At 54.6% G+C, this 15,288-nt stretch overlaps 1 protein-coding gene across 1 annotated transcript in view; it reads right to left on the bottom strand.

Moving 5' to 3' along the window:
• LOC133497480 (mucin-2-like) overlaps positions 1-14,829 on the bottom strand; it is a 30,970-nt gene extending 16,141 nt beyond the window's left edge. The window contains exons 1-27 of the mRNA XM_061813374.1: positions 14,763-14,829; positions 13,541-13,805; positions 12,732-12,846; positions 12,572-12,656; positions 12,394-12,503; positions 12,058-12,280; positions 11,086-11,211; positions 10,913-11,030; positions 10,697-10,838; positions 10,330-10,437; positions 10,050-10,119; positions 9,835-9,972; positions 9,576-9,740; positions 9,170-9,264; positions 8,301-8,427; positions 7,651-7,903; positions 7,435-7,475; positions 6,730-6,851; positions 6,489-6,640; positions 6,091-6,229; positions 5,897-6,010; positions 3,955-4,134; positions 3,572-3,823; positions 3,006-3,162; positions 2,806-2,934; positions 376-523; positions 48-91 (exon numbers count right to left, since the gene is read on the bottom strand). Coding sequence (XP_061669358.1) covers positions 48-91; positions 376-523; positions 2,806-2,934; positions 3,006-3,162; positions 3,572-3,823; positions 3,955-4,134; positions 5,897-6,010; positions 6,091-6,229; positions 6,489-6,640; positions 6,730-6,851; positions 7,435-7,475; positions 7,651-7,903; positions 8,301-8,427; positions 9,170-9,264; positions 9,576-9,740; positions 9,835-9,972; positions 10,050-10,119; positions 10,330-10,437; positions 10,697-10,838; positions 10,913-11,030; positions 11,086-11,211; positions 12,058-12,280; positions 12,394-12,503; positions 12,572-12,656; positions 12,732-12,846; positions 13,541-13,805; positions 14,763-14,829 — 3,685 coding nt within the window. The remainder of the gene's footprint in view (positions 1-47; positions 92-375; positions 524-2,805; positions 2,935-3,005; positions 3,163-3,571; positions 3,824-3,954; positions 4,135-5,896; positions 6,011-6,090; positions 6,230-6,488; positions 6,641-6,729; positions 6,852-7,434; positions 7,476-7,650; positions 7,904-8,300; positions 8,428-9,169; positions 9,265-9,575; positions 9,741-9,834; positions 9,973-10,049; positions 10,120-10,329; positions 10,438-10,696; positions 10,839-10,912; positions 11,031-11,085; positions 11,212-12,057; positions 12,281-12,393; positions 12,504-12,571; positions 12,657-12,731; positions 12,847-13,540; positions 13,806-14,762) is intronic.
• Between the last annotated feature and the right edge of the window lie 459 nt (positions 14,830-15,288).

Here is a 15,288-nt window from a genome sequence, read left to right as displayed (position 1 = left end):
TTACCACAACGAATAAACATTCCAACCACACAATTGCATCTACTTACTGTTTACGTTGTAGTTACACTGTATTCCAGACGCCGTACACAAGCTTGAACAGACAATAGACAATGTTTAACACAGCAGGAAAACGTTACAAAGATGGTGGCGATCAAACGTGTACCCAGACCCCCTCGCCAAGACCGTTCGCAAAATAATCAACAATGATTATTCCGATGGCATTTTGGGGAACACAAGGTATTTATGTATGATTGGGACTCGGTTTATTAGGGGTTCCCATGAAAAGGTTCTCCCACGTCAGGGGTTCCAGGGCCCCCGAAATTGAGTAGTTACTGTATGTGTGGTGCAATGGTGTGCGCCGGTGTTGAGACGTACCAAGTATGACAGTTCTCAGCAGGAACTGCCTCGCTCAGGCCGTAATGGCCGCCCATGCTGTCATAGCAACCACATTGATCCCACGACACACAAGTCATCCTGTCCTCATCAAAGTATGGTCGACTGGGAGGGCACTGAGGGTAACATCCTGAAACAAAACAATATTTGCTTATTATGACAAGATTCCCTCGGAATACCAAACATTGTCTTGGACATTTACTCGGAGTACAAGACAACATTACCTCAATGTGACACCCATTTAAGACCCCTATGACGGATCAAACGGATAGGTGTAGGGTTCCCTTGCTAGGACGCGGCTCACCGGGGTCCCCTCTGGAGCCAGGCCCGGATTTGGGTCTCCAAGGCGAGCGCCCGCTTGCGGGCCGGCACTCGTAAGTAAGTTTCTTTCGGCTTGTCCCTTTCGGGGTCGCCACAGCGCATCATCTCAGATGAACCCATATATATGTTTGGCACAATTTTTACGCCAGATCCCCTTCCTGACGCAACCCTTCTCAGGGAGTGGAGGCCCCAGTGGGATACGAACCCACAACCCCTGGTTTACCAAACCAGTGCTCTAACCACTGAGCTACAGGGCCGAAAAGGGTACCGTGGGTCCCCCTTCCGCTTCATGCGAGCTCACCAGCTGTGGGAGGCGCCACGGTGGTTGGGTGGACTGTGAGTTGGGCAGCGGTTCTGATCTGCCGACATGGATGTGGAATGTCACCTTTCCGACAGGGAAGGAGCCCGAGCTGGTGTGTGAGGATTAGAAGTTACGACTAGCTATAGTCGCGCTCACCTCCACGCACGGATTGGGCTCCTGAGAGGTGCCGGACTCTCTTCTACTATGGAGCTCCTCTCGGTAAGCGACCCCGAGCAGGTGGGGGTATAGCTCTTGCCCCCACCGGCTCGGCGCCTGTACACTGGGGTTCACCCCGGTGGACAAGAGGGTAACCCCCCGCACCGGGCCCTGATATTTGTTTTTTGTCTATGCACCAAAGAGCAGTTCATCGCTTTGGAGTCCTTAGAGCGCTCCCGCTGGGGGAATTCACTGCTCACGTGGGCAATGACAATGAGACCTGGAAGGGCATGACTGGGAGGAACCGGCCCCTGATTAGAACCCGAGTGATTTCTGTGCTCACCATGGATTTTTCCATGACGAACACCATGTTCAAACAAAGGGGTGTCCACACGTGCACTTGGTACCAGGACACCCTCGGTCACCGTTTGATGATCAACTTTGTGTCGGTGTCATCAGTCTTGCGGCTGCATGCCTTGGCCGCTCGGGTGAAGAGCGGAGCGGACCTGTCAACAGATCACCACGTGGAGGTGAGTCGGCGCTGATGGCGGGGGAAGACGCCGGTCAGACAAGGGAGGCCCAAACGTATTGTGAGGGTCTGCTGGGAACATCTGGCAGAATCTCCTGTCAGAAGGAGTTTTAACTTCCGGTTCCGGCAGAACATCTCCTACGTCTCGGGAGAGGCGGGGGAAATTGAGCACGACTGGACCATGTTCCCCGCCTCTATTGTTCAGCCGGCCGACCGGAGCTGTGACGGACAGTAAGGTAGTTGGTGCCTGTCGTAGCGGCAATCTCCGAACCCGTTAGTGGACACCAATGGTGAGGAATGCCGTCGAGCTGAAGAAAGCGTGCGATCGGGCAAGAGGGTTCGGGGTACTGAAAGTCTCTGATACGGGCCGTTCGGTCCCCGTACGAGTGGTGTCAGAGCTCGGGCCGCATTGCCGCCAGTAAGTCGGACTCGTTTCCGGTGAGGGTTGGATCCCGCCAAGGTTGCCCTTTGTCACCAATTCTGTTCATAACTTTCAAGGATAGGATTTCTAGACACGGTCGAGGTGAAGAGGGGTCCGGTTTGGTGGCGTCAGTATTGCATCTCTTCTTTTTGCAGACGATGTGGTTCTGTTGGCTTCATAGAGCCACAATCTGCAACTCTCAGCGTAGCGGTTCACAGCTGACTGTGAAGCGGCTGGGATGAGTATCAGCACCTCTAAATCTGAGATCGTGGTCCTCAGTCGTAAAGGAGTTCAAGTATCTCAGGGTCTCGCTCACAAGTGAGGGAAGAATGGAGCGGGAGATGGACAGGCGGATCGGTACAGCATCTGGAGTGACACGGACGTTGTGTCGGTCCGTTGTGGTAAAGAAAGAGCTAACCCAAAAGACGAAGCTCTCAATTTACCGGCCGATCTACGTTCCATGGCCCGCGGCTCGTGACCGACAGAAGAAGATCCCGGATACAACCTCCCTTAGATACAAATACAATCTCCCTTGGGTAAGAACTGCATGAAGTAGCTGGGGAGAGTTGGGACTCGGCGTCCCTGCTCAGGCTACTGCCCCCGCGAGCTGACCTCGGATAAGCCGAAGACGATGGATGGATGGAATCATTCATTCAACATTCCCGACAACAAAAACATTTGTACCTTCCAGACCGCCGATGACCTGAGAACACCTTCCCGAAGGATTCCTGCAGGTCTTCATGCAGTCCGCTCCACACGCCTTGTAGTGCCACTCGCAGCCTCCGGGGGCGTTGTAGTAGTCACAAAAGATGGCTACAACAGAAGACATTCCACGAATCGATCGGCTCAGGTTGACTGACGGTTTGATTTACAGCGGGACTCACGGCAGAATTTGGGCGTTCTCCATCGTACGCAAGCGCCGGCCTCATTACAAGCCTTGGAGTAGGCCGCCACCGCCGTGCACAAACATTCACAGTCGCCCCCGCTGTCGCACGCGCACGTGTCGCGCACACACGCGTCATAGTAGGGACCAGGGTCGACCTGAAACAAAACCAAATTCTGCCCCTAAAAACAGGTCTTGGCACTGGGTACAGGTGGGACAGATGTTGGTCGATCGCTTCAAAGATATTTTGGTGGCAAAGGCTGATCCCCTTCATGGTTTAGATCTTATCGCTCACAAAGGACACGGCGTGTACTTCATTGCAGTCTGACCTCTGAGTATTGGAAAGTCATCTGTGGAGTCCTGCAGGGTTCAGTACTCGTTCGTCCCTTTATTGTTCTCTATCTTCATATTACAAATTGGTGATTTGCGTACGATACGAATAATAAAATGGAATAAAGGTGTCATGAACTTTCACCGTTGTGGTGAAAAGCACCAGCAATTCGGGCACTCTGGAGACCCGTTTTGTTGAGATTGATCAATGGACTTCTGCCACTTTTGAGCGGTTACCTGCAGGTGACAGGCGTCGAAGGTGACGCCGATAATGACGCTGCACTGCCTCTGCGCCCACGCGGCGCGGTATCGGTTGGCGCGGCACGGGTCGGGCGGCGGGACTGGGAGGACGGCGTCGAGGCAGCCGGACCCGGACGGCGCCCAGCTGTTTCCGAACTCTCGCGCGTCGGTCACGCTGTCCCCGGACCGCTTGGCCAGGTCGTTGCGGATGTTTCCGTCGTAGTTGCCGCACAGGCCGCAAACCCGAGCCTGGGGGAGGGGGGGGCAATCGTGTGATTCTTGTGTCTGACTTCCGCGATGATGATGATCCCACGAACGTGTGACTACAGCGCAGTCCGCTCGGATGCGGCTCAAAATAAGCGTATCGAATGGAATCTTACTCGATAGTCTGGCGCCAGTTTGATGAAGACGGAGGTCTTCTTGTCCCAGGTGACGACGACTCCCGGCTTGACGGCGACCACCATGTAGATGCCCATCTGACGCACCTGCGGCGGGAAAAGCGGCTGCCGGCTCCGGATTACGTGGAACCTCTCGTCCTTCAGGTGGAATTCTTCATCGTCCTGGCGGCGTTTGGGGAACCAGACTTGAACGTGTACTGAAGAGCGCATTACACAGTGTACAGTGAAAAGGGAACTGACTTACTTTACTGATTACTTGATTTCAAAAGTAACTTGAGGCCGGAATATCTTTTATCCACAGTCCAAAAAGATCATTTTAGCAGTCGCCGTCGGTTGTGGGGAAACGGACAGTACCGCGCTTGGTGCCGACGGCGCTTATTTGGTTGCAATTTTACAATCGTTGGAAGATGTCGGCGAGTCCGTCCAACAACACGCCAGAGCGCGTGTGAACGCACACTCACACATACACGCACTTGCGCTTTTGACGTACGGAGCGTGAAAACTTTTTTCTTTCTCCCACAATACATTTTGCGCTCAACACACCAGAAAAAAAATTTATTCCTGACGAGTAAATAAAAAAAAGGAAGAACAAATACACATTTAAAGCCCAAGTGTCATCCCTCCAAACATTCTAGATATTGAAATGAAAAATACATATAACATTCTTCACTTCAATGTCTATACGAAAAAAAATTCACATGAGCGGAGAGCGCGTCATCCATGCGCAAGTTGCGGAAGTGTCATTGGACGACATCCAAGCGGTCGCCATATCGGCTGCGTTTACCGTCCGTGACGTCACGCCGGACGTTCGCCATTGAAAACAGGAAGTGGCCCCGACTGCAGGACGCGCCCCGTCAGACACGGAAGAAGAGAACATCACCCAATCGAGTGAAGCGTTCGGGGCAATATCACCCTTTTGTTTTGATCCACATTTAGACGGCCAAACCACCTCCCCGCCTTATCCGGCCTTCCGATGCACACATCGACACATTTAGCAACCCGGATTTGTGGATCGTTTATTGTTTGGATACACACCGCGCTGTCATTTGGAACCCACAAAGCTCTCTTCCTTTGCACCCGTGCAATCCATTTTTCACGACGAAGCGGGTCTCTTGCAAACTTCTGAAGGGCAAATCCGTCCTCCTGAGCGTTCGAGCTATGTCCGGCGATGCAACGCGCCGGCATTTTGGCTAACACGAAGGAACGACGAGCTCGCTACCTTCCCGGAGGTAAAACTCATGGAAACAAACAGAGTCCACTTGTGGGCGGTCCCGCCATCTACGTCACTTCCTGCTTGTTCTCGAAAACAAATCCCGAGAGAGGATTTTCATGGCGGGGGTTACAAAAAGCCACGTACGTGAGTCAAAATCACGTTTTGTGGTGAAAAAAACCACGTCGAGTCCACGTCGGCTGCTGTTTTGTTTTTTTTTTTTTTTTTTTCATTAACAACATACTAAAAATCGGCCGTTTCATGACAGCGGCCCTTTAAGAATCACTTGAAGTCTTTGCATGCAATAATTTCACATTTGGCACAAAAGTAGGCGGCTAACTTGCAGACGCTCGTCAATGCGAAAATCACATCCGACTCTTCAAAGTACGTCAACTCGCTTACGAGGTCAAGTCGCCACGATTGGCGTCAAAAATGGAATATGAAGCAAAGCGAGGATCCTCGTGGGATTCAACGGCACATTTACCGACTCGAGCTCGTCGACGCAATTGATGCAAACCTGCCCGGCTTGGAAACGCTCAACGCTCACCTCAACTTTGCACTTTGCACCCCAAAAAAAAAAAAAACAAAAACAAAAATCACAGCTATACTAAAATAATAGGAGCCAGAAATAGGTGAAGCCAAACCACAAATAGGTGGGGGTCCACAAAAAGTGGTCAGCTCCGAGGAAGAGGAGGAGGAAGTCGGGCGGGGCACCTGAATGAAGATTTTGACGTTCTTGGAGCAGGTCGCCGTCGGTGAGCTGGCGCAAGGAACGTTCTCGCTGCTAATCCGGAAAGTTCCAGTTGTGTCGTTGTCGCCGCAGTAGTCCTGCGCAGGCCGCACGCACGCAGCATTCTCGCTGATTCATATTTGGGCAAAGCATATTTCGCAATTGTGTATCGCGTTACCTGCACGAGCGTGTGTTCACACCGACCGTGGAAGTCGAACCTCTTGTCGTCGAAAGTGATGTGATGGCCGTCGCCGTAGAAACGGCACACACCGTCGCACACTTTGCTGGTGCACGTGAATCTTCCGGCCGCGCACGTGCTGCACACGCACACGCAGACACGCACACACTGTAACACGGGAGCGGCCTTCGGGTGCCTCGACCTTTTTTTTGTGTCGACGAATTTGTTCCGTGACGTCCACCGGGGGGCAGCGAAACACACAGGCGCACACAACTTGGAGATTTCGCTCCAAAAATGCGAGGATGGCCTCAATGTGGGCGCAAGTTTCACTTGGCGCGACGTGTCAGCACGAAGTTCGAATAGCGGAAGTGGAGAGGAAAAGTCAAGGCGGCACCAACCAAGTGTTGCAATCCGCTCGGAGGACGTGGCCGGGCCGGTAGTGGCGGCCGTTGTGGACGCACGGGCACCCGCGGGCGTCCACGCAGCCCCCGAGCCCGTCGGAAACCAGGCCGTCGGGACACACGCAGCCCGAGACGCAGCCGCCGCTGATCTGCGGGGCGAGGGGGGGGGGTAGGGGGGGGGGGTAGGGTAGGCGGGGGTGAAACCGTGGTAATGCGTCCCGCGGGTGCGTGTACTCACACACGGCAAAGCGGCCACGGCGCCGCAGCTCCTCTCGCATTCGACGCCCACGGAGCCCGGGGGGGCCGCCGAACAGTTCAAGTAGACTTTGGGGGCCGCACACCGCTGGGCTGCAGCAGCGCCTGAAAACAAACACACGCACCAAAAAAAAAAAAAAAAAAGAAGAAGATGGGAATGGCACGGACAACATTCACACGCTGAAAGCGGGGAAAAAAAAAAAAAACAACCATCCTAAATACTCCAAAAATACCAGAAGACAGAATAATATTCAAAGATGTATTAACACTGGGCAAAAACATCCGAATGTGGACGAAACGTCATCCTGTAAATATCCAAAGATAAAAGATGCATGTATGTTATTGGAGTTCAGGGACACATTGGATGGCAAAATCACATCTTGTCAAAAGCAATGTGCTGGAATGCAAAAATATAGCGGGATACACCCTGTATTACATGATATTATTTCAAAACATTTCACAAAATGATGAAAACTGTTAAGATTTTTGACATCGTGGCCACCACTGCAATGTTTCGTGTTTTTGATCACTTTCTAATTCATCCTGCGTCTCCGGGTGGGCCCGTATCATTATAAAAATATGAATAATCTTCACACAAACATATCATAAATGCTAGCATATCTGAAAAATACTCTCCCACCTTCCTCTTCCCAAATGTGCGGCGAGCGTGTGTACGTACAGGGTGCACTTGCTCCTCCGGCGCAGCTGAGGGCGCCGTGTCTGCAGATGCTGAAACAGAAAAAAAAAAACCACGCAAAACCATGACATAGTTGCCATTGCGGAAAATTCCTGACAAAATTTCAGACTGAGGACCGGCGAGCGGGCCGTGGAGCGTGACGTCACACAACAACGGTTTCGGGAGCCAAACGTGCCCCTCCCCCTCCTCCCCACCGGACGCCATTACCATGGGCATCCCTGGCGGTTGACGGCCTGTCCGGGCGGGACGATGTCGTCGTCCAGGTAACACGGGCACTGCGCGGCGGCCACGCAACGCCCGCTCTCGTCCATGTAGGTTCCCCGGGCGCAGCCGCATCCGTCCACCGCCGCGAAGCGCGTCCGGCACGCGCGGTCCGGCCCGGCGAGCGAACGGCACGTGCGGCCGCAACTGGTCATGTTGTAGTCGTACACCGTGCCCGCCGGGCACGAGGACAGGCGGCCTGCCCCGGGAGACACCGGATCGCCGTTAGCGCTCGTGACGCTGTGACATGCTAATAGTAACAAGTGCAATGTGGAATTTTCAAGTGTTGGAAATTAGCCGATCGCGCTGATGGTAACACACCGCCGAGTTAAGTCTTATCAATCAAAACCACCTTTAATGGCCAAGTGTGTAAAAACAGCCGAGGAAATTTACGTTAGCTTGACATGCTAATGCGCCAAACCTGTCCGAATGGCACTTGCATGCTAACAATACGCTTAGCAAGTATAGCTCACTATGCTAATGATAACATGATCAATTGAGTTGATTGGCGATGCTCGGCCCATCTCAGCTTCTTAGCTCAGCGTGCGCGTCGGCTACGCGGTTATGCTCGTTCGTTAGCCACCGTGTTCACTGACCGCAGACTTCGCTCCTCCAGCCGCCGATGTGGATTCCCGCCGCAGAGCAGGCGTGCACGTAGGCGGAGACGGCGGCACACATGCACGACTCGCTTTGCTCGCACGTGCAGGCGTCGTACATGCAGTTCTGCGGTCGGCACGTGACATCGCGTCAACATTCTCATCGCTGAAAGCGTCAACATCGTCAGCATTGCAAACGCCGTCAACATTGTCAGCTCCGGAAGGGTTGTCGTTGACGACGGCGTCACCGTTGGAAGCGCCGTCGTCAACGGCGTCGTCGGCGTCAATGCCGTATTTGTCATCGTCATCAGTTCATTTCTTGATCTGGATTTGGGGGGTTTTTTTGTTGTTGTCGTTGTGATTTTTTTTTTTTTTTTTTGCGTTGTGCGTTCGATTGCGAGCGACCGACGCGCATTGGCGACCTCCGAACCGACTGGGACCGGTCCAATTCAGGGGACCCGGACCCGCCGAGCGTTGACATTTTCACGACTCCACAAACGTCAGAAAAGCGCCGACTCAAGCGGCTCGAAAGTCCAGTTGGTTCGTTTCGGGTTTTTTTTTTCCCCTTCATTTAGTTTCTTTTGACTTCTGACCATTTCTGCAATAATTGGTTGAATATTAATCATGTGAAATGCATATACGGTACATATCTTTGAATAAGTAAGATTATCTTCAATCAAATTTAATCACAAAAATATCTTCTTGTAAAATAAAAGTCTTTACTGAGCATTTCTTCATTTTATCCAGTTAAATGGTAGGTTAGTTGAATTGATTGAATTGATTTTTAGATTATTCGTCACTCCTCATCTGCCAATTCGGTCCTCGAGACCCTCGCGCGGAACCCCGTCGGCGCTCCGGAGGGGACTCACGTCTCTGAAGGTCTCCGGACTGACCAGCGAGTGGCAAGCGGCGAAGGCTGAACCGGGATCCGTCAGTTTGGAGCACCAGTACCGGGCGTAGCTCTCTGGCGAAGCGGCGGGCGACACACATTTCATGAGCGATCAAGAAGCGATTCATCGCCGTCGCTATTTGCTCAACTTGACGACAGAGGGCAAATTCCAAGTCCAAAAAAAATCCAGAAGATTTGCGCCGTCAATGCAGGAAGGTGACGAGAGCGGGACAACGAGCGAAAGCCGCTCTGTGCTGCATGACCTTTGACCTGAAATTCCATTTCTGACAATTTCGAGTCCCCAGTGAAAGCGAGCACGATTTGGGGATGCGGGAGGAAACCCGAGAAAACGGGCACAACGCGCAATAAAAAAAGAAAAAGGTTACCCTTGCTAATGCCGCGAGCGCACGGGTGTCCGAAGCGCGTCCGGACGTCGGGGCAGGCGGCTCGCGTTTTCCACGTGTCGGCGAAGGCGGCGGCGGCGCCCTCCACGAGGCCGCTCGGCACGCGGAAGTCGTCGCTCATCACGTCGTTGAAGTCGCCGCACAAGCCTGCGGAAGGCACGTAAGGTACACGCGGCGTACGCGTTCGAGTCCGACGTCGCCGCTCACATTCACGCCGTGGGGCGAGGACGCCCGGGCCTACCTGAGGTGCTCCCTTTCAGCGAGGCGGGCGCCGACAGGAAGAGTTGCATGATGGGAGAAATCTGCAGCGTCAGCCGCAGACCCGGCCCGGCGCCGACCAGCACGTAGAAGGACGACGGACGGAAGACGCTCAGCTCGGCTGCCGCGCCGCAAACGGACACACGTCAACGCCGTCGGGCCCGACCGACTTGCTTGAACGCGTCGGAGGAAACTCACGCGTGAAGAGAGGAAGTTGGGAAAGGATGTTGTTGACCAACACCTGCCCGGAAGCCTGAATCTTCACCACCTGGACACACGCGCAAGCCTTTGCGGTCACCGTGGCGACGAGCAAAGCATTGGACTTGCCGATGGTGGTCACCGCGGGAACAAAATGTCAGCCGCGAAGATGCTGGCGGTCACCGTGGCGACAAAGCCTCAACACGGTCGGCGCGGTGACCGGTACGAAGGCGCTTTGCGGTCACCGTAAAGCTGGAGCAAAGCGGGCAGCTGGACGTACCGAAGAGTTGCCGTTCAAGGCCAGCGTGACCGCACGGAGACAAGTCCTCGCGTCCGATACGCCGCACTGGACCAGATCCACCAAGACCGTGTACGACGAATCGTTACTCTGAGGAGAAGAAAACGAAAAACAAAAAAAAAACAATTTGGCAGATAATTGACTGAAAAAATAATCAAGCAACCGGTTTTTGGAGTTTGTTGAAAAACAACAACAACAACAAAAAAAAAAGGGAAAACAACTGAAGGAGAATCGACGACAATGAAATGCAGGCAACCGGGAGCCAGTTCCGCTCGAGCTTTCGGAACCGGACCGCGGAACCGTATCGTTTCTCGGGCAGGAAAGTCGTGGTGGAAAGGAAGCCGAGTACCTTGGCCAGCACGTATGTGCAGTCCCCGTGGAAAGTGTAGACTTTGCCGTCAAAGGTGTTGACGTGAGCACCGCCCTGCACGGCGCAGGTCCCGGGACACTCGCCGTCCTCCGAGCACCTCCAGCGGCCGCCCCGGCACGCGCTGCGACGCGGCACCGACGTCAGATCGAGGGCGGTTGGGGGGGCAGCCGCGGACGGGTCGACGGGCGGCGTTACCATGTTCTGCAGTCTTGCGAGAAGGCGTGTCCGGCCGGGTACACCCGCCGGTCGTGCGAGCAAGGACATCGGCTGACGGCCACGCAGCCCGACCGGCCCACGTCGTCCAGCACCGTACCTGAGGAGCCGTCAAAATTCACGTCCGGGACGTCATCGGGTCGTCCGCTACGTACCGGGGGGGCAGCTGCATCCGGCGTGACATCGCGTGTCGCAGGTTCGGCTGGCCCGGGGGTCGCTGCAGCTGTCCGGGCAGGAGGGGGCGCACTCCGCAAACGTCATGCCGGAGGGGCACTCCTGGTCTGCGGAGGGGAGCGCTTTACAGCGGCTTGTCGCCACGGCAACCAATCATCAGCATCCAAGCGTCTTTCGGTCACCGTGACAACCAACCATCAGCTTTCAAGTGTCTTTTGGTCACCGTGACAAACAACCATCAGCATCCAAGCTTCTTTCGGTCACCGCGACAACCAATCATCAGCATCAAAGCTTCTTTTGGTCACCGTGACAACCAATCATCGGCATTCAAGCGTCTTTTGGTCACCGTGACAACCAACCATCAGCATCAGAGCTTCTTTTGGTCACCGTGACAACCAATCATCGGCATCCAAGCGTCTTTTGGTCACCGTGACAACCAATCATCGGCATCAAAGCTTCTTTTGGTCACCGTGACAACCAATCATCAGCATCAAAGCTTCTTTTGGTCACCGTGACAACCAATCATCAGCATCCAAGCTTCTTTTGGTCACTGTGACAACCAATCATCAGCATCCAAGCTTCTTTTGGTCACCGTGACAACCAATCATCAGCATCAAAGCGTCTTTTGGTCACCGTGACAACCAATCATCAGCATCAAAGCTTCTTTTGGTCACCGTGACAACCAATCATCAGCATCCAAGCGTCTTTTGGTCACCGCGACCACCAATCATCGGCATCCAAGCGTCTTTTGATCACCGTGACAACCAACCATCAGCATCAAAGCTTCTTTTGGTCACCACGACAACCAATCATCAGCATTCAAGCTTGTTTGTGGTCACCACGGCAACAGATGATGTCAATTAAAGCTGCTCGCGGTCACCAAGGTAATAAACGGCGAGGGACTTTGACGCCGTGGTTTGTGCCGGTCGCCGTTGAAGCCCCCTCCGACTCACGGCAGAAGGTGGCGTTCCTCCACGTTCCCGGCGCTCCTCCGGCGCGGACGCAGGACCGGGAGAACTCGGACACGCTCCGACAGACGGCCTCGGAAAGGCGCGCGGGGTCCCGCGCAGCCGCGTGGCAGACGTCGGCCGCGCACGCTCGGATGAAATCGTCCGCGTCCGCCAGGTCCCGACAGCCGCCGAACGCCGCGGCCGACAGCGCCCGCGCGCACAACTCCTGCAAAGCGCGGCAGAAAGAAAGAACGGCGTCGAGGAAGATGGAGATGCTGGGGCGGAGGCATCGTGCATCGACCGTGCACCGAAACGCGGACTCGGGAGCGAAAGCCTCACCTTGTCGGGACAGTCTCGAGGGACGGCGGGCTCGTCTTCCTCCTCGCACGTCTCGGCCGGTCCGCTGACTTTGTGCCGGTCGGCGTAGTCGGCGACGGGCAGCGCCGCGCCTGCGCCGCAAAGGTCAAACGTCAGGGCCGAGAATCGCTCGCGTCGGCGTCGGCGTCGCGTCGCTCACCGTCTCGCAGCAACTCGTCGTCGATGCCGTCAAAGTTTCCGCAGAGTCCGCAAATGGAACCCGCGTATTTTTTGTCAATCTCGATCTGAAACGCAGGAAAAGGGCTTCAAAAAAGGAAAAGTTTGCATGTTTGCTTTTGGGGTCCCCCGGCGCCACGTACGCTGAGGGCGTCGTCGAGGTTCCACGCGACTCGTAGTCCCAGTTTGGAGCTGACGAGGACGCCGGACGAGCTTTTCTTGACGCTCACAAACGGCTCGGCCACAGGAAGTCGCGCCCTGCGCACCAGACACGAGACGAGCGAGATTATCGCGTGGCCCAGTCCCGTCGTGTTCGGCCTCCGACTTTTTTTTCCCCAACTTTGGCCAATGAAATAATTGCAATGCAAATGGAATCAAAAGTCAATAACGTGATTGAAGTCCTGAGCCGGTTCTAACTTTTGGATCGTAACTTTGGGTATCACAAAACCAGTCCAGTCCTGGAGCACACGACACCAACGCAGGTCTCCGTCGAAAGGGGCCTCATCCAGACCAAAAATCTTGTTTTTTAATCACAGGTCATGAGCCAACTTGACAGGACTTTTATTTTGAAAATCAGACCTCTTTTGTGCACTACTTGGACTAAAGTCTGAAGTCCTCCACACATCTGGACCAGTCTTGCGACATCAATGCGATTCCTATTATTACAATTTTATTTTAATTCAGGTACACTTGCAGTCACGACCGCAGATCAAAACTCAACTCAAGACCGGAAGCAACCTTGCCGCTCGGTCTACTTCCCGTCAGAAGCGGACCGGTTCTGGCCTCGTTTTCCACTCCCGAGCATTGACGATCTCGTCCTTCTACGATTGGGTAGCTCTTATTTTGAAGGGGGCTTTCACCGCTAGCTGGCGGCTGGCCGGTCTCGAGTCCTTTTTTCCGAGCGGAGGCGATCCGGGGCGGGATCGGGCATTTCCGGGTGAAGCGCGCTCACCTTTTGCCGTTGAGGCGCACGCCGCCGTCCGCCAGCAGTTCCAGCGCGTCCCGGTCCAGCCTCATCAGGACGGCCCGGATGGCGCCGTCGCCGTCGGCCTCCCGCCGCCGCATCTGCACGTCGAAGGTCTCGTAGGGGCCGCCGCAGTCGGCCGCCAGGCGGTGGTTGCACGCCGACGGCAGCCGGAAGGTGGCGCCGTCTGCCGTGCGCCAGTGGGAGCGCCCCCACGTGGAGCACGCCGGAAGCGCGCCTTCAGAAGCGTTGCCTTTGCCACAAAACAAAGCAGCGACACCAGTTGAGCGGCGCCGAGAACTGGCGACGGCGGATTCGTCCCTGCCGCCCGAGATGTTGACGCAAGCGGCGACGCTGCCGCCTGGCGGGCGGAGGGAGGAAGACCTTTTTTTTTGTTTTTTCTCAAGCTGAAACTGCCCCAAAATAATTCACAAGCAAAATTCAGTATTTAGAAACGATAAGTCTTGCGAAATGCGCAGACAACATGAAGCAAAAATCTTATGGCTATATTTGTAAATTTGAAGAAGACGTGCAAATAATTTGCCCCCGGAAAAGTCCCAAGTCCACGTCACAAAATGTCCCTCCGTCAAAATCTTTCTTTCTGTCGCTAACGTCCCAAAAGTCACATCATGAAATAGCCGCGGTCCGTAGAAATACACTCAAAAATGAAACGTCAACAACAAATGTCAATTATTTTGTTGCTTTCAACGGAGGCCGAAATCAAGCGGAGTGGACTCGGATGCCGTCACACCAAAACCTGCTCAGAAGAATCGAGCTGGAGGAACAAAAAGCAAGTCGGCGTCAGACAAAAGAAGGCCTCGGCGGGCCCATTCTTCCCACCGGACTTGAACTTTGGGACTCGAGCCGGGAAGTCGCCGTCGGTGCGGGAGACATTTGAAAAATTGGGACCCCAAATCCGGCGGACGTGGTCAACCGAGGCCGCTTTTTGTAAACGAGAGCGGAGCGGGAAAATTGCCACAACCAAAAAAGCCCAACGTGGACCCGAAGCCACGCCAACGTCGACGTTTTACTGGCTCGGAAGCGAGCGGAACTCGCCGGACGCGACTTCCTCCTTTTGGAATATTTCAGACAAAATTGTCTTTTTGTTTCTTCCAATCTTGGTTTTTGTGTGTGTGTGTCAAATAAACTTGTCGGCTTCCGGCCGAACCGGGTTCTGGGCGCCGTACCGAGTCCGCCCCCATTTTCTCACCTGCGTCGGCGCCGGTCAGCGCGAGCGAGAGCAGCAAACCCGTCCGGATCCAAGTCCCGGTCCCCATTGTTTCTGCGACCGTTCGCAGCGGCGGCAGCTTTTATGCGACGGGTGACGGATCCCCCCCGCCCGCCAAGGGCACTTGTGCGTGCGTGGCAAGCAAACACCAGGCCAAAAGGTCACGTGACAGGATTTCACATCAAATATTTGATTTCCTTTGATGTGACGGGCTTGGCTCCGCCCGTCGTCCGCCGTCAGCCAATCCTCGACGGTCTGGCGGGCGACCCATCCCAGGCGTCCGCGTGTCTTGCGACGCGACGGCGACCCATCCCACGTGGTGGTGGTGACCTCTTCACCCCAGGAAGGAACAAGACCGGGACCGGGACCGAAACCAAGGCCAAAGTTAAATATCGCTGAGTCAGTCCAGGATCTTCATCCTGCTGCCCAGCGGCGCTGTTCGCCCCCCCCCCCCCCCCCCCTTAAGACTCCTCCTAAATTTGGAAGAAAATGAAACTTTTGACTTTCA

The sequence above is a fragment of the Syngnathoides biaculeatus genome, chromosome 3 (genome assembly GCF_019802595.1).
Source record: "Syngnathoides biaculeatus isolate LvHL_M chromosome 3, ASM1980259v1, whole genome shotgun sequence".
Classification (NCBI taxonomy): Eukaryota; Metazoa; Chordata; class Actinopteri; order Syngnathiformes; family Syngnathidae; genus Syngnathoides; species Syngnathoides biaculeatus.
This window is presented reverse-complemented; position numbering and strand designations above follow the sequence as displayed.